Source organism: Rhodofomes roseus, assembly GCF_022264815.1.
Source record: "Rhodofomes roseus strain CIRM-BRFM 1785 chromosome Unknown C8Q71scaffold_2, whole genome shotgun sequence".
Lineage (NCBI taxonomy): Eukaryota > Fungi > Basidiomycota > Agaricomycetes > Polyporales > Fomitopsidaceae > Rhodofomes > Rhodofomes roseus.
Window position 1 is genome coordinate 2270755 of NW_025952958.1, and position 17732 is coordinate 2288486.

At 55.9% G+C, this 17732-nt stretch overlaps 5 protein-coding genes across 5 annotated transcripts; all 5 read left to right on the forward strand.

Annotated features, from left to right (window-relative positions):
* Positions 1-235: 235 nt before the first annotated feature.
* On the forward strand, positions 236-2419 carry C8Q71DRAFT_238817 (S-adenosyl-L-methionine-dependent methyltransferase). Its single transcript, XM_047917216.1, has 13 exons — positions 236-330; positions 432-580; positions 621-674; positions 723-740; positions 797-954; positions 1008-1082; positions 1133-1153; positions 1205-1220; positions 1268-1336; positions 1392-1698; positions 1752-1836; positions 1903-2137; positions 2200-2419. The coding sequence occupies exons 2-12, from the start codon at positions 458-460 to the stop codon at positions 2054-2056; spliced, it is 1080 nt and encodes a 359-aa protein (XP_047784234.1). The 5' UTR covers positions 236-330; positions 432-457; the 3' UTR covers positions 2057-2137; positions 2200-2419.
* A 407-nt stretch (positions 2420-2826) lies between these two features.
* Positions 2827-4350, forward strand: C8Q71DRAFT_736315 (N-terminal nucleophile aminohydrolase). Its single transcript, XM_047922542.1, has 7 exons — positions 2827-3136; positions 3188-3338; positions 3390-3458; positions 3509-3651; positions 3707-3736; positions 3791-4031; positions 4087-4350. The coding sequence occupies exons 1-7, from the start codon at positions 2963-2965 to the stop codon at positions 4191-4193; spliced, it is 915 nt and encodes a 304-aa protein (XP_047784235.1). The 5' UTR covers positions 2827-2962; the 3' UTR covers positions 4194-4350.
* A 102-nt stretch (positions 4351-4452) lies between these two features.
* Positions 4453-8945, forward strand: C8Q71DRAFT_736317 (SacI homology domain-containing protein). The gene is made up of 20 exons (XM_047922543.1): positions 4453-4899; positions 4954-4998; positions 5048-5809; positions 5860-6086; positions 6139-6366; positions 6425-6473; positions 6529-6662; positions 6718-6812; positions 6867-6908; positions 6958-7014; positions 7075-7171; positions 7228-7336; positions 7387-7423; positions 7478-7499; positions 7549-7619; positions 7669-7951; positions 8005-8028; positions 8079-8154; positions 8205-8682; positions 8737-8945. The coding sequence occupies exons 1-20, from the start codon at positions 4536-4538 to the stop codon at positions 8819-8821; spliced, it is 3285 nt and encodes a 1094-aa protein (XP_047784236.1). The 5' UTR covers positions 4453-4535; the 3' UTR covers positions 8822-8945.
* Positions 8946-9138: 193 nt separating this feature from the next.
* Positions 9139-12010, forward strand: C8Q71DRAFT_736323 (DHHC palmitoyltransferase-domain-containing protein). The gene is made up of 7 exons (XM_047922544.1): positions 9139-10551; positions 10627-10748; positions 10802-10868; positions 10932-11033; positions 11143-11328; positions 11415-11447; positions 11507-12010. The coding sequence occupies exons 1-7, from the start codon at positions 9331-9333 to the stop codon at positions 11762-11764; spliced, it is 1989 nt and encodes a 662-aa protein (XP_047784237.1). The 5' UTR covers positions 9139-9330; the 3' UTR covers positions 11765-12010.
* Positions 12011-13106: 1096 nt separating this feature from the next.
* Positions 13107-17071, forward strand: C8Q71DRAFT_736358 (fungal-specific transcription factor domain-containing protein). Its single transcript, XM_047922545.1, has 11 exons — positions 13107-13317; positions 13370-13979; positions 14112-14332; positions 14386-14924; positions 14980-15074; positions 15136-15285; positions 15342-15466; positions 15530-15756; positions 15814-15933; positions 15998-16625; positions 16684-17071. The coding sequence occupies exons 1-11, from the start codon at positions 13155-13157 to the stop codon at positions 16827-16829; spliced, it is 3024 nt and encodes a 1007-aa protein (XP_047784238.1). The 5' UTR covers positions 13107-13154; the 3' UTR covers positions 16830-17071.
* Positions 17072-17732: the final 661 nt, after the last annotated feature.

Genomic DNA, 17732 nt, shown 5'->3' on the forward strand with positions numbered 1-17732 from the left:
CCTGCACTGTTGGCTTAGGCCAAATCACCCATCAAAACATCACTGAACGCGACCCGTCGACGGAGAACGGAGATTTGGGCAAACTCAAATTGTCCGAGAACAGTCTTATCTGAGTTCGAGCCGGGCTAGCCATCGAGTCACAGAAGTGCTTCAGTTTCGTACCAAGCCCGACCCGGCCTGTTTCCCAGCAGCATCTTCGCACTACACACGCCTTTCTCCCATCCAAGCGCGCTCTTCTGCTCGGTTTCGACATGTAGAAGTCGTTGATAGGCTCTGGTATCAAGTTAGACGGACCCGGCACCCAGTGGCACTCGAGTACTCATCAACAATGTACGTATCCTGAGTCGCTAACAAGGTCCTTCCGGACTATATAACTTCGGAGGTCCTCTGCTCCAAGATCATGCGGACACTCACCCATTTGGCCCTTCCAGTGTACATACACACGGCTGCGATTGACATGGTCTCGAACGCTCCCGAGGACTACGACGACGATACCGAATCAACAATGTCTGATGTGCGGACGGGCAGTCCCGCACCTTCTCTTTACTCCTTCAGCTCATCGGTAGACGAGAGGTTCATGGTACGTCTGACGTTCCCTACCGAAACACGAATGTGAACAGCCCCCCCTTCAGCTACGTACCATGTACGGGCGTATATTGAACAGTCAGAATGATGTGAGTGCCATGCAAGGCGTTTCGTACCTTGCGCTGACAACATCGCAGACATACTTCCTCCCTGCGGTGAGAGCCATCTCGCATGCTCTTGTCTGGATAACGTTGATGGCCTGTCATATCAGGATCATGAAGAGCATAGACGCCTAGACGTTCAGCATCATCAATACACCCTAATCCTTGGGCGGCTGTATCCTGCCCCAGAATTAGTGTGGCGAGCCTTGAGACCGCGCCCCGACCGTCGGCCTACAATATTGGACGTCGGTACTGGGAGTGGGAGCTGGCGAGTTCTCGATACTCCTTGTATGCATGTACCTGATCCTACAATTCGCACAGGGCAGTAGACATGGCCCGAGAATTTCCCCATTGCGACGTGGTTGGCATTGACCTGGCGCCACCGAGAATAGACGGGTATGTGCAGTAGTCAGCTGCCCTCTGCATGTCCTCATATCTTTTCATAGTAAACAACCTAGCAACTGCCGGTGAGAATTGACGCATTCTAGGCCTTGAACAGACCATTGAACGTCTCTTAGGTTCGAAATTGACGATGTAGGTTCATCATGTGAACAACGGTGTGGCATACTGAACATCTTCAGGCGAACCTTGGGTTTCTCCATTACATCGATTCCTTCGATGTCGTACACGCTCGCGCGATTTCGGCAGGGGTATAGTCTGTTTCGACCGCCTTCTCCCGCACGCACTAATCTTCCGTCTTAAAAGATCCGCGATTTTCCTGGGCTACTTCGTGAGCTAGCGGGAACCCTGCGGCCTGGTGGTGTATTGCTTCTAGCGGACGGCGAGCAACAGCTGTATGATGAAAACCAGAGGCCAATGGCCTTCACGGATCCAGATGCACCTGGTACTTCTTGGCTTCACAAGGTGTTCTTCGCCACCTATAACGCGATGAAGAACCGTGGGGGGAACATCGATTCGCCGTCCATGAGTCCGACGTGGCTTCGAGCCATCGACTGTTTGACGGACGTCTGCTGGCACAAGGAGTTCATTCCCATGGGCCCTTGGAGATACGGTAGCTTCTATTCCTCCTCGCCCGTGAATTACCCGACACTGACTGCGGTTCAGATGACGAACGAGAGCGTGTCCTCTCCGAGCTATGTCGCGAAAATTGCATGAGGTATATCTCCACCCTGGCCCCTCTGCTTCTGAGGTGAGAGTTTTCGAACTACTATCCGAAGAGCATTTATACCTGACGGGGGTGATCACTATCCGATAGCGAAGGATATCTTCCGGAGAGTGTAGATCAGATGTGTCGAGAAGCTACTGCGGAATTGAGTGAGCTTCGCACGCATATCTATACTCGCTGGAATTTTGCCTGGGCCATGAAGAGACCTCCGATCGGGTCCGGTGTCAACAACGTAGAACATTGACTCGGAAGAAGGGAAGCACGCGCGCTATGGCTGGGGCGTGATACTGCATGCAAGCATGGACTGCTCCGCCGGGCCTTTGAGGTATGTACGTACTAACTTCGCTCAATTTGTGCTGTCATAATACTGACGAAAGCTATGCACAGATTATTTATTCGTGTCGTGTACTGCTCTCGCTGCATAATTTATCTTGTATAGGCTGTATCGGGCCACTGACTTGCCGAGGCAAAAAATCGAAATGTGCGTAGCTTGCAATAGGGGACTCCATGTCACGGTTATGGGTGTCCCAGTGTCCTGTACAGTATAATACTTACATGGGTCTGTGATCCGTGATATCTCAGCATCATGATTGAGTCTTCAAAAAGCAGCGCTGTATGACGGACGTGCTTAGGCAGTCAACATGTCAACGGTCACCACTTACGGCAGCTTATTCTAGGGGTTTTCATATTTTTTGAACGGGGCCCAACTAACTCGTCTACTCGGCCGGTTACGGCTGACGGTCGCGTAGTGGTACGGGATACTTAACTGCAACTATGCCAATGAGCGGGCCGTCTTCATATATTACACACCAAAGGGGTACCGTGCATAGAAGTATCATCGGCTGGTACTACCAACGAGCTGCGTCCACTTCGAATGACATGGTAGACGATGTGGTGCTTATAAATGGCGCTCAGTGATGCAATTGGAGCTATCTCTCTAACTTTACGTCCTCCCAGCCCGTCGGCAGACACCACCGTCGTCTCAGGAGCAGAATGTTCGGACGCTACGCTACAGTAATACGGTACCTTAGACGCCCATGTCGTAGACGCGGCGCGAGCGATCGTGTGCACGTGCCTACGCGTGTCTCTTGGACTTGCGACGCGTCTGGCCGCGTCATCCCCTCCTTCACGTCTCTCTATTCCTCCAGCCATGAACTCCTTCGCAGATCGCTTCTCGACCACCGGGACTGCAGTGGAGCAGCGAAGAATCAAAGAATATGTCGCTGATGAGGAAGACGTCTCCGACTCCATGTGGGGCTCTGAGGCCGGCTTTGGTACTATAGCGCATGGCACGCCCAACTTCATGGTCCCGACAGTTCCGGATGTGAGTAGCATTCCTGGTAGTATGCTCGACTGCTTTATAATAGCCCTCTAGCCCTCGGCATTCTTGAGATTGCACACAGACGACCACGCAGACCCGTCCTGCAGAATCAAGATCAAGCACGGAACGACGACTCTCGCGTTCAGATACCAAGGCGGAGTTATCGTCGCTGTGGATTCACGAGCTACTGCTGGGAGCTACGTTGGTGTGTACTTAGACTGTTTCGTGCTGTGCAATGACTGACGTCTGTGCTCAGCATCCGGGACGGTCAAGAAAGTCATTGAGATCAACCCGTACCTGCTCGGGACCATGGCTGGTGGAGCCGGTATGTTCACCTGTCGATGTCCTCCCGAAATTCAACTCATGTAAATCTAGCCGACTGTCAATACTGGGAGACATACTTGGGTATGCAGTGCCGCCTGCACGAGCTTCGCAACCGCGAGCGAATCTCAGTAGCCGCCGCAAGTAAATACTTGAGCAACCTTGTCTACAATTACAAGGGCATGGGTCTTAGTATGGTGAGGTCGTGGTAACGTGAACTCTCATGTTACAACCTAATGTACACACTGTCAGGGCACCATGATTTGTGGCTGGGACAAGACGGTGCGTCTCGATCACCTCTAGTGGAGATTGCCCATCGCTGATATCTGGTCACAGGGTCCTGCCATATTCTACGTCGATTCAGATGGCACGCGGCTCAAAGGCGATCTCTTCTCTGTTGGCTCCGGTAGCACTTTCGCATACGGTGTCCTGGACCAAGGATACCGGTGGGACCTGACGGACGAGGAGGCCCAAGAACTCGGAAGGAGGGGCATCTACGCCGCGGGCCATCGCGATGCCTTCTCTGGAAACACGATCAACCTGTACCATGTCCAGCAACAAGGATGGAAGTTCATTGGTACGTCCTGCTTCGCGCCAAAGACAGTATATGGCTCATCACCCCCACTCGACAGGCAACTACGACGTCTCGGAGATGCACTACAACGGCCCTACTGGGACAGCAGGCTACGGGTACGGTGTGCGTGTGGAGGGCCGTTCCTCTGCCAACCCACCTGCTTGAGATTGACATTCGTAGCTGTTGTCGTATCCCGTGGATGTTTATTGTAGCCATTGTATTCTGACGAACATAAAACTTATCACCGTGGTGCTGTGTTCAATGTATAGTGGGATAGCCGCCGTCGCATCAGCCTCTTGTGTGGATGAGACACGAGTGTGGCAAATGGACACCGAGCGGAACACAAGATGCTGACAAGATTGATCAGAACTTCTCCGGTTCGCTATACGGACTGGTGGCTGCCTAATTGATGTCATCGCGTGCTCGCGACTCGGAGCGGGCTCACGCGCAGTGCTCCCGTTTCTCACCTCTCCTTCCTCACAACTTCATGACTGCTGACTACAAGTCATGAAACGGCTGCTCTCGTTCAACAGGGCTGGTTCCTCAAAGAATCCCGTCCCGGCATCTCCAGTGAATCCTGCCAGTACCGCGCCGGGAGGATCGCACACGACGGGCCTGCAGCCGAAATACGTTCTACCTCCCCTCCCTCACCCATGTCCGCACGAACACATTGCCATCATAGCCACGGACCGCGGACTCCTGCTGAGGCCACATTTCTTGAGCGAGACTCATGTGGAGTCGTACGTCTGCATTCCCTGGGGGAAGAACGCTACTGTGGAGGAGCTACCGCACGGAGAGGAATTCGACCACATCGACTGGTCGGAAAGCGTGGTTGTGTACGGGATCGTGGGGATCCTCAGCTTGTTCACCGGTATTGTATCCAACGTGTCCGACCGTGTTGCGTGCTACTGAGATTATTGTCTAGCGTCCTACTTGCTCATAGTAACGGCGCGGGCTGAAGTCGGACATCGTGAGCCTTTTGCTTATAGCACGAGACGCTATCACTCATACCAGTCTAGTGTTTGACCCTAGGCACACTGTATACAGCGTGAAGGGCATTACATCCATACCGCTTACCGAAGACCTCGCCCGTCCGATCTTATCCTCTCTCGCTGCTCGCAACAGCACGGATGCTCGCGTTTCCCTCGCCCCTCCCACGTCTCGACCAGAGACGCCCTCTGTCGACGCAGAGCTCCTCAGTGCCTCACAACGTACGCCCGCTGAGACGCTGTTCTCCGCGAAGTCAGTCATGTCTCCCAACAACGCAGGGACACCCCCTCCTCGCGTAACGTTCGCAGCAGAGCCGAACATCAAGATCATGACTCCTCATACGTCTCACGGGTTCGACGAACATGAGCAGGGGAAAGTAGAAGGTGCTCCTCCTTCGCCATCCGCATCTGTGACGTCTGTTGCATCGTCAGCTCCATCGACGTTTTCAGTGAACACCGAGTCGGTAGCGAAGACCCTTGCAGCGCGTCTCTCTTTCTGGAATCGGCTACCCAAGCGGTCATCTGCAGCACCGACCGCGTCAGAACAACAAGATGCAGACGAAGATCCCGAGACGGGAACAAACGCAGACGAGGATCATGCTCGGCTCTCTCTGGACAAGATGATGAAGGAGAACAACGACGAGCCTGCACAGGTCGTAGAATCTATACTGCAGACGACCGCTCCCGCGCCTGCTACACAGGAGGAGAAGCGCAGCGAGCTCGAGGACAAGATCCTACGCGAGGTCATTCGAGAATACACGAAGGGCGGCATGTACTTTGCCTATGCTTTCGGTACGCAAAACTACTTGTACTGTACCGTATACGCTACAGAATTATTGCAGATATCACCAGATCCCTCCAACACAAACACGAGATGATCGCGAAGGCAAAGACACAGAGTGCACTACTCGAGGAACTCAATGCTCTAGATGAGAACAAGAGGCTCAGTTCAGTCGGCGAGAAGATCGAAGTCCTTGCCGAGCCGTCGCCGACTCTGCCTTTGTGGCGCAGAGTGGATCGTCAATTTTGGTGGAATGAATGGCTCTCTAGGCCGTTCATCGACGCTGGGGTAATACAGCGTCTCGAGGTGACCAACAGCCGGCTAATCGAGTCTCGCACAGGTGCACCCTTACGTCTTACCCATCATGCAGGGCTACTACCAGATTGCCTCGTTCCACGTCCCTCGGGAACCTGTCGCCTCGGAAGAGGGCGATGCAGCTCTCGTTGACTACGCCGTCGTGTCCAGGAGGTCAAGGGACCGCGCGGGTCTGAGATACCAGCGTCGGGGGATAGACGACGATGCAAATGTAGCCAACTTTGTTGAGACGGAGACCATAATGCGTGTAGAGGTGAGTCATCGACTTGTGGTCGTATTCGGCACCTACGTTTACATCGCATAAAACACAGCGTGAGGGTTTCTCGAATGTATTTAGCCACGTTCAAATTCGCGGATCCAGTAAGAGCCCTTTCCTCGCAACCGAAACGGGCGCTCAAACAACTCACGTCTCTAGTCCCTCTTTACTGGAAGCAAGAAGGGTACAGCCTGAAGCCTGCCCCTCAACTTGCGCCCGATCGGACTCATGACCAAAATCTCGATGCTATCCGCCGGCATTTCAAGAAAACGCTACCCGTCTACGGCCCTCATGTACGGCCCCCTGTTTCATCGGCTGAGAAGATTTGTTATTCACAGTCACCACTAGACCATCGTCAACCTGGCCGAGCAACACGGAAAGGAAGCGCAAGTCACTGACGCCTATCGTGACTATGTGAAGGAGCTAGATGACAAGCAAATACAGTGGGCAGCTTCCATTCTTGTGTTCTCCGTCTGGTGTGTGACGGTATATGTCAGGTACCATGCATACGATTTCCACACAGAAACGAAGGGGATGAAGTGAGTCGTCAGGTTTGGCCCTCCTAGAGCGCTTTTCTAACGAACGCAGATACGAGAACATCTCGAAGCTCATTACCCAGCTAGAGCGCGTTTTCGAAAACCAAGGGTATGCTCTTCGTTTTTATGGGCCTTGTTATCATCAGACTGATCTCGCTTCTTCCGCAAGCTACTTCTGGATCTCGAACAACACTATCATGTCGCGTCAGCATGGCATATATCGGGTCAATTGTATCGACTGCTTGGATCGGACGAATGTGGTGGAGGTAAGCGACAGACAGGCGTGTCCGCAAAGGGCTCTCCGGGGCTGACATTGGCGCAGTCGGCGTTCGCACGACATGTACTGGATCGTCAACTTGGTGCCGTGGCGTTGCTTGACCCTTCAGAGGATAAGGCCACCCGAACAGAAACTGACATTGTCTTCAATGACGGTTGGCCTATTTGTCTCTCGATGTTTTGATGTTGCTGACCATGAAGCCAGCTTGGGCGAATAACGGCGATGCAATTAGTCGTGAATAGTAAGTAATGATCTTTACGGTCATCTCGCGCCTGTGTAATTGATGATATCTCAGCGCTGGTACCTCTGCCTTAAAGGCCAGTCTCGCCTATAACATATGATGACGGGCTCTAACGTCGCTCGTAGGGTGATTACACGAGAACAGGCAAGCGCGATCTGACTGGGATGCTGAACGACGGAGTCAACTCCCTAGCGAGGTAATCATGTCCTCGGACGTCACATACCATGACGCTCAATAGATCACAGGATGTACGCCTCGACGTTCGCTGACTGGTTCAGTCAAGCGGTCATCGACTTCATGCTGGGAAACCGCACCATTTCCGTGTTCTCAGAATTCTTGAACAGGCTGCAATCGAGCGACCCGAGGGACCTCATCCGCATCTCGAAGATCCGTGCGGATGCCATTGCGACATGCGTGTCTCGTGTGCTACCCGAAGGAGAGCGCTTGCTGTCTGGGTGGACCGTGTTCTCGCCCACAGAGCTGAACACGAAGGTTGGCGATAAGTTCGAGGAAAAAGTGCTGTTGCTGGTGAGTGCCGTGCATCGATATTGTCGATCCCAATGTTCAAAGACGGCCTGTAGACCATGAAGGCTCTATATATCATAGTAAGTTATGTCACGTTCGAGGCACCAATATCTGCTCATATGTCCCCCAGAGTTATGATTATACCCTGGAAAAGGTAAAGATGTATACCCGTGTACCACTGAAGGATATAGAGGATATTACAAAAGGTCCGTATAACCTTCGCTTATTTGGCAGATGCTGACTCGACTACGTCTAGGCGCCTACATATTGTCACCATTAGAAGAAGCAAGTCGTGATCCTGAACAGAACTCTGGCTTCGTCGTCACCTGGCGTAATGTAGGCCAGGACACTCGTGTCACAAGCTATTCAATACGCAACAGTCTCGATCTATCTTCCCCACTGGTGCCGGATCTTCCACCTCTGTCGCCTCGCCTGTCAAGACGAGCGAGCGCTCCGGCACCCCAGCGCAAACCTACGTTGTCGGCTCTGTTGTCAAAGGCGGCCGTTCCGGTCGCCGAAGGCGATTCGTCGTTTGTAGCATTCAAGATGCTGCCCATTGATCCAACGCGAACGCGTCGCGACACAGGTAGCTTCATCGAGCCTGCAGACGAACTCGCAGGGGCCACGAATTGCAAGCAGGCAGCAGACATGATTGTGTCTACGATCCGGCAGGCATGTGTGGAAGCGGGCGGCGCGCAAGGCGATAATTTCATCGCCGAAGAGGACATCGTCAGGTATGTTTTGGGACCACTAATGCACAGGACCCTGAGTTGACTGCGCGCTTTCAGCCTGGCAGATGCGCAACGCATGACAAGCGTGTACGCTAAAATGGAATACGGTGTGAAGAGACTGCTGTGGTTGGGTGGTTCATGAGTACTTGAGTGCTGTGTTCCGTCGTCATACGGAGGGGACTGTTTGTCATACACGGAATGGTCGATCGTGTAGCTTTATTACCGGACATTTGAAACCAGATCTTGCTGTGCTTCATTGCGCGTTACTCTCCGGCGGCACGGTGGCTTTCAATATTAAATCCAACATCGTTGCAGCGCCGGCACAGGAGCTGCTGATGTAAGCACTGCGAGGACAGCTTCCGTGGGCGCTTGTGCGAGATAGCTAGCTTGCATCCCGCGGGCAGAGACCCTGCTAATTAGGCAGCGCAGCAAAGTCTCCAGGCAGAGGACTTGCTTTCCTAGCCGGTTTCCTAGAATCCGGTGCGTTCTGCTCCTTGCCTCCCTGGAACCATGCCTTGCCGTCACCACAGGAGCTGATAAATCCCGTTCCCAGGTAATCCTCGTGCCGTGCATGCACCGGCAGGCTCCTTGTCTTTCAGTTAAATCGTATTCGGGACCTCGACACAGTCTCCTCCACTTTGTTCACTCGCTATGGCGACCCCACATTCGTTACCGACTACGTCTCATCGCATCAGCCAGCTGCCGTTTGCACCGTCCCCGAGTCCGAGCCAGCAGAGGTTCTCCATCAATATGACCCGACCACCTAGCGGGAGCTTTTCGGGCAGTGCACCCCCGAGCCGTCCAAACTCTACAGAGCTGTTGCACTCGCGTCCACCGCACGGCGTGAGCCACATTGGCGAGTCTGGCGTGACACCCTCAGGTCTGCCTTCGTCCGTGTCTTCTCCACCCCTCCAGCTCCGTCCGCCTGTGCGTACTTCAACTCACACGGGAGGCATCCTTCCTCCTGCATCCTTCTTTCACCCCTCGCGCCCCATCTATCCCCCACCCTCCCCCACCACTCCCACAATGCGCCGATCGAGTGTTGGCTCTGCGATATCCTCCGACCTACCTATTGTCATGGACGCTGTGCGCCTCAGTCGGCTTTCGGAAGATCATGATGTCTCTGAAGCAACGGACAGCATTGGACATTCCACACAAGATGCGAACGTCCCCATGAGCCCAGCATCGAAGACAGCGACGGTGAAGCATAGTCGAGAACCACTACTCCCCATAGGTCCTGGGCCGCGCAGACCATCTGTGAATACCCAGATGGCCCCTTATGGGATGCACGACGGGAGCCTCAGTCCGAGCGGAATGTTGCGCGGGAGTTTCGAGAAGATCTTCAAACGCGGGATAAGCAGCGACGGAAGCCGGCGGTCGCCAGCGCACACGAGTCCTACGAGCCCGCTTGGCCTCACCGTGCCTCAGGCAAACGCACGGACAGGCCAAACGTCGCCGGTCTCGCCTGCGACGGCTGCGCGGATGACGTTCGAGTTGAACGTGCAAACGCGGCGGAAGCAGAGCCCGTCGCCACCGCCCGACTCGGCTTCGTCGCATTCGCTGGACTTTAATCCCTCCCCGCCGGACCTCAGTTTGCCACTCGCCGCGACACCCGCCGTAGACTCACGCACAGGAAAGCCTGCGCGCAATTGGCAGCGACACCCATCGAGGAATCGATTTTTCCTAAATGGGCACATCCTCACAGGAGGAGACGCCCCCTGGGCGTTCGTGGCGTCGCTGACGGTCGTGCTCGCGATTACCGGCGTATGGTTCGGGACGACGTGCGCATGGTGGTGGCAGAACGAGAGTCCAGCGGTCGCGATTATAGGCGCATACATGTGTCTGCTGACGATCTCCAGCATGGCTGCTACGGTGAGTCGCGTGTGCGGGGGCTGGTGGATGCGCGGCCGGCGTTGACTTTGAGCTGACCCGGGGTTCGCTGGTTAGGCGTTTAGGGACCCTGGGATTTTACCGAGAAATTTGGATCTTGACCCGCCGTACGCTGCGCAGATGTCGAGCGAGAGTGTGCGCGCACCTTTGCCTCGCGACATCAGAATCCGTTCGGAGACGTGCGTGCTTCCGACTGAACGCAAATGTGGTCGCTGATTCCCCGATGATTTAGCGTTCGTACGAAATATTGCCAGACGTGCAGAACGTACCGGCCGCCACGGTCAAGTCACTGCAAAATGGTGCGTTCCCCGGACATGTCTTTAGGAGGAACATTCGGTGCACTGCTGACGCACTACGTGTAGTGCGATAATTGCGTGGAAGGTTGCGATCACCATTGCCAGTGGGTGAACAACTGCGTTGGCAAACGCAATTATACTACGTTTTTCACCTTCCTTACGTCTGCGGTGAGTCACGAAACCTTGACATGCCTCTATCATGTTACACCGCCACATTCCGACTGCTGTCATGCTAAACGCTGTCGTACTAACGTTTTGGGCACTGCCACTGCTGCAGGTTGTAACCTTGATCCTCGTGATCTGCACGACTGCTATCCACTTATACCTCCTCACTCAAGCACCGTTCCGGTTTAGCTTTCGGAGGGCGCTGCAGACACCTGATGGTGCTGGAAGCGCGGCGGGGTTTGTGATGTCGGTACTAGTGATCTGGCCCGTCATGGCACTTCTGCTGTATCACTCGAGGGTGAGTGCTGCTCTCACAGCTTCACGACCCACTTGTCGCCAAGTCGAACACGAGTTTGCTGATGGATGTCTGTCACCGTGCGACAGTTGCTGCTGTTGAATGTCACAACCATCGAGCAGGTGCGTTAGGCTATTCGAGCCCAATGATTGCGAGGGCACTATTGATTGCGGTCGTATAGATACGCAACCAAGCGCACAAGTCGCTGTTTCCGGGGCCCGCGCCTGTCAACCCGTTCTCGCATGGCTCTTGGCGACGCAACCTCATCTATGTGCTATGCCGACCAGCGGGCTACTCGTGGCTGGATGCAGCGGCGGTCGCAACGGAGGACAGGCGAGAGGTGAATCCAGGTTTGTTGCGGGATGCGGAGGGTGGAAGCGCGGTCGGTGATGCGTGGACGGAGGCGATGGAGGAGGGCCGGGGGATGAAGGTACAATGACGTGTGGCGACAGTGTTGCTGGATAGATATATGCATGGATGGTTGCTATCGATTTGGGCAGTTCTGCGATAGGTATTATACGGTACATTATTTTCTGTCTGTAGTATGGTGTCTTCGACTGCTATCGACTTTGTTCGTACGTTTTCGGGGGATGTTAGCCGTGTGTTCTGTTCTCGATCTGCGACACGCTGCTCGCTTGCGAGAGGCTTCTTGGTGCCTGAAGGGCGGCATCGACAACTGTGCTTGCCTGCTCGGCTAGTGTGATCAAGGAGAAAGTTGCGAGGGCCCGAAATGTCCGACGGTACATTGTGCGAGCGGGTCCGGCTCACTGAATGGGACGCCTCCGTTTCGAGGGAGCAGGCGATGGGCCTGAGCGAGTCAATCTGGTGCCTGACGGGCGCCTGATGTGTTCTGGGGATGATAAACGCCAGATGTAATTGAGTGTTGCGATCAAGGGTGGAACGACTTCGGTATTCTACGCGCCGTGGCAGGCAATCGGAATAGGAGCTTGTGGGACGGTGAAAGGAGAAGAGCCCGCGCACGGGGGGTTTTTCTGATGACAGAACGCCGCGCAATTTTCTGGGGCGTAGACGTGCGGACACGCGGGCGGTGTACGTACGAGTTTGAGGCCGCGCGGAAGGGGGCCGCCGCTGTTGCCCGCGACAGCGGACGGGGGCGGGGGTGGGTGCGGGCTGGGCGGTGCAGCGATCAGAGGGCGAGTGGCGGCGCGCAGAAACGTCGGGACTGGGCGATGGATCGGGCTCGCTGGGGCTGCGCTGCATCCTGATGCTGCCATCTGCTGCTGACCAAGATGCGCCTCCGAGATCGGGCGATGGGATCGCATGATCCAGGATGACACGGCCCGATGACGCGGGTGCCAGATGGCCAGCGGAGGGCCGCCCACGTCCGCCCAGCGTCCGCCACCGCTGCGTTAGGGGCGGGCACAGGGGCGAGGCTTCGCGTGCGAGCAGCGGACGGGACACGCGAGGCGGTGCACGCTCAATTAGTCTGCACGCGCGCAGGCCGCACGGACTTCCCATATCGGGCACAACGATCGCCCACCGAGCGTGGGACACGGCAGCCGTCCGGCAGCCCGCCAGGCAAATGACGTAGGGGGCTCACGTGGAGGCGCTGAGTTTGAAAGACGGGTTGAGCTTGAAACGGCAGGACAGAGTGCGCTCGGCATCGTGTCGCCCCTCCCACCCGTCCTCACTGCGGAACGCGCCAGACAGCGAGCAGCGCGGCACACCGCCCACGGACAGCGAGCACGACGACGACCAGGTGCGTGAGTGTGCTGTGCGGGCCGCGCGGGTGGCGGAGGCTGATCGAGCGCTGGGCAGGCTTGTGCAGAGGCCGCGAGGATAATAATCACTCGCATTTATAATCTGGGATGGACCCTAGTCCGAAGCCGGCCAGTGCCCCTCCCCACAACTCAAACAGCACCCACGACGGCGCTGATACGCACCAGCCAAAGCCGAGGAAGTCGCGGAACAAGCAGCCCTCCGCTCTCCCTCGCCCATCCGACCCCCCGGACAACCCGGACGGCCGCAGTAGTGCGTCTTTCATTGTATTGCTCATTTCTCCGCACCAACCGCCAGTCCCCAGCGTCCCGCCTGTCCAACGTCCGCGACCAGCCTCCGCCCGACGCGCCTCGCTTCACCGCCCATCTCCAGCCCTATCCCGGGCCCACGTCCCCCGCCTACGTGATGAACCCGTCCTACCCAGTGAATGGTAATCCGTACCCATCCTCGCCCTCGCCCTTCCACCAGCCCGCCGCGGCGCCCTCTCCGGCCAACGGCCAGAGCCCACACATTCCCTCGGGCATGCCGAACCACGTTGCTCACTACTCGTATGCCCTCCATCATCCCTCCTCATACCCGCAGCATGGCTATCCTTCATACCCGTCCTACCCGTCCTCGGGCATGATGCACATATACAGCAGCCCCCAGTCCGGCCATCCAGAGAGCAGCGCGCGCAGCCCCGCTATCCCGTCGCCTGCACCACCATCCGCGTCCACCGCGGGCACTAAGCGTAAAAGGAAGTCTTCCGATGGTCCTTTCGATCCCAGGGCATCTAATCAAGGCCATCCAACAGATTCTAGCGGTGACATCGTGCGCACGTCATCGACGCAGGGCTCCTCAACCACCGTCGTCGACACCAAGAAGCGTACCAAGACTCAGCGCGCATGCGACAGCTGCCGGAGTCGCAAGATCAGGTTGGTGTTGCGTTGTCTTCCCCGCCGCCCTCATGGTCCTCCCCCGGACGGTCCTCTTCGCCGCCATGTTGTATCTATTCCATACCTGCTACCGTCTTCTCGAGCGGGCTGACGCCTACTTCCCTTTCACAGATGCGACGTCCTTTCCGACAGCGATCCGCCCGTATGTCAGCATTGCAAGCAGTACGGCTTCGAATGCACGTTCTTCCTTCCAATCACCGAGACGCGGTTCAAGAAGAAGAAATTGGAGGAGGAGGCGGCACAGGTAGCAGCGGAGAAGGACAAGGAGGGTGATCGGAGTACACATTCGCCGCAGGCCGACAACGGGAAGAACGCAGATGTCAGAGTGTTCGGTAAGCGGCATCTCCACCGTCTCCCGCGTTGTTCATTCTAATGGCGCATATAGGCCCGACTTCCGCGACCTACATGTTGCACTCGCAAGCGATGATCTCGTCGCGCGCGTACGAGTCGTTCGACATGCGATACCACCACTCCTGGGACGTGAGTTCAACAAGTGGGGATGGCGTTATTCGCGTCCATGAACCGCAGCAAGGCGAACTCCAGCTCGCGCTTCCAAAACCAGTCGACTTGCGGATTGAACGAGACGTTGTCGAGAAGCTCGTCAACGCGTACTTCACCGACGTCGCTCCCATGCTGCCCATCGTAACGCGCGACGAGTTCATCGCGAGCAGCCCTCCACCACCGGTGCTGCTGTATGCAATGTGCCTGATCGCTGCGGCGAGTCGGGATGTGCCCCAGAACGTGTACGACTCAATACGTTACGCCGTGAACAGCCTCATCAAGGCAGAGGACGTCATGAGCACGGCGTCGACGGTCAACATGCAAGCCTTGCTGATCTTGGCGATGTGCGGTGACTGTCACTCTCAGTTCGTGCCTAATGCCCTTTCTGCTCTGTGGATTCGGCTCGGATGCGCCATCCGAATGGTGCGTGTCCGACCAGGGTCGCTGCGCGCGATGGTCTGACTATGTGCGCCTACAGGGACAGGACCTCGGGTTCCATCGCGCAGAGTCGGTCAAGCAGAACATCGAGCTCCGGCGACGATTGTGGGGCATCTGCGTGATAAGCGACCGCTGGTGCGCTTCTTTCTGATACCGACGCTGGCTTCCATGCCTGGTCGCTGACACATTGCTCTAGGATAAGTCTGACTTATGGGCATCCGTACATGATTGACGTCCAGGACTGCGATGCACGGCTGCCGTCGTCCGGGGACCCGAATGACAGGTACCTCGACGAGCTCGTCCGCTTGAGCGTTGTACTGGGCAGGGTAATGAAGGCAATATACACGTGCGTATTGTGTCTATGCTCCGGCCGTGTTTGTTCTTATCTTGTCCATGTTCCAGTCCTGCTGGCCTGACCGTCACTACGGACGAACAACTGTACGCGTTACTCGCAGAGATTGACGCATGGAAGTCTAAGCTCCCTGAGGACCTACGGTTCCACGGCCCCGACACACCTCAGAACGCTGGTGAGTAGATTCAGCCTCTCACTCGAAGGTAGGAAAGTAACACGGTTGCCGGCGCCGCGACAGGGTTGCTCTTCATGTTCTACGTCTGCGTGAACATTCTCTTCTGGCGCGTCTTCATGCGTATATCGTACGCGTGCCCTGCGCATCTCAAGTTTGCCCTGACCGTCGAGAAGTGGACGGAGCTTGTGCAACTGTCGGGCCAAGTGATTGACTGGCTCGACGCGCACGAGCAGCTGTATGACGTCTGGTTATTGGTCGCTTATTGTGCTACGTCGTGTGCGCTTGTCCAGGTGCGTTTCAGAATTGCCTATTCACATGCATCGCCCTCACCCTTTTACTGTCGGTAGTATCACACATGGGCGAGGCGACGGGACCCAGAAGCGCAAGCGAGGCTGAAGAAGCTCCGGGACTGTATACGGAAGTGGGAGGCTTCTCTCTCGCCTGACCATATGTCAGCACGACGAAAGGCCCGTCCACAAATGGTCGCAGACTCAAATGTGCTTCGCTTGCTGACAATTTCATACTTTATAGAATGCGGAGATCATCGCGCTCCTATACGAGGCAACGCAGGGTCAGCAGGACCCGACCGCGTTACCCGCGTTGAACCCGACGGGCGGTGTTAAGGGTAAGCCGCCCTTGACAAATTCGCTGGTGTTCAAGAAGGACCCGTCGAGGCCTGGTGGAGGTGTCTTCGTCGCGCACACGAAGCCGAAAGAGGGCGAGGTCGATGAACATTTACCGGAGGGCACAATTATCAGCGGAGATGCTACTGAAGGTGAGATGCCCGCGGATGCGGTGTCTGGCGTTGGAGCAAGCAATGACCTCGCCGTCTCGTCCGTTTCTTCCTCCGGTTATCCGGCGTGGTCGTCTGCGTCGGTAGCCGGGAGCTCGGGACAGGACCGGCAGCAGCACCAACAGCCGCAGGTGTCATCGCAACGGCCGCAAGAGCAGATGCAGCAAGATGCTCCCATGGTACAGTACCCCCAAAGTGACGGGAGCTACTCGAACGTCAACCCCGTGCTGAACGACCCATCGCTACCCGGGAACGTGCAGGTGATGAATGTGTTGGATGTACCCCAGGCGTCCAACACGCTCGAGCAGCTCGCCATGGCGGATACTGCCTTCATGGAGGGTATTCCTAACAGTATGTTCGAGTGGAGTATGTACTCTTGACTTGTACACGCCGTGACGCTGACTGACATGTGCGATGCCTGCAGACCAATGGGACCACTTCTTCGCCCGGTTCGCGCCCCAGCTGCCCCAGTTCCAGCAGCAGCAACGGGGCGACGCCGGGATGCAACCCGCGTCGTCACCTCAAGCGCACACACCTCAGCAGCAATACCATTATCCTTCTGGGATGTAGTGTGCATTATGTTTAGTGTTTCTGTCTTGGGACCCGGTTGCTTAGGCGGGGTGGGGTGTATTGGCTGAAGACTTAAAGTACTTTAATAGCTTTTACTGCGCTCTTGCAATGTCGTACTGTGTTGGCTCTCCTGATGTTTGTCTCTATAACCGTCTCCTCGTTATCGCGATTGCTTTCGAGCTTGTGCATTAGCCTACTTCATGGTCGCGGGACGAGGACACAGCCACGCCGATTGTCGGACCTCATGGGTGCGTGCTCAATATCTGTCGGAGTAAGATTGACTATTGCGTACCTTTGTACAGATTGACAACATGACAGGAGATTCGACCTGGTCGGGTGCTGTCGTTCGGTCCCGCCGGTAAGTACCCCCAAACATCCGGAATCGCTGGGCAGTCAGCTATAGTATCAGGGCGATCCCCGGGGTTCAGCCATGTCCGTCCTTTGTGACGAAGCCATGGAGAATCTCAGAACGGGTACATCCACAGCAATTGCGTTTCAGCGCTAGCGATGGATGCGCACAAACCTCTCAGTCATGGTTACTTATCTCAGGACGATTCGCAGAAGATCCCTGTAAGTGTTTCACCGATGGAAATCGCGTGCACTCACATCGTGGTCTAAACACAACGCATGGATCCGAGTGACCGAAGTTCAGCATCCCACAGCCGACAAGATCACTGCAATGTAGAATCAACGCGTCGAGAACATGCACACAGTCGGCTACTACATCTTGTCATCGCTGATACGTCTTATCACACCCCTCTCAGACGTTCCCGCTTAGATCGAAGCAGTCCGATGGCTTAGCCTCAGGCACGAAGCCCATACTCACGTCATGCGCGATCTCCGAGATCTTGTCATCCGACGTCCGCTCCTCCGGCGGACGGTCCGCTCGACAGTCCCCTAGTC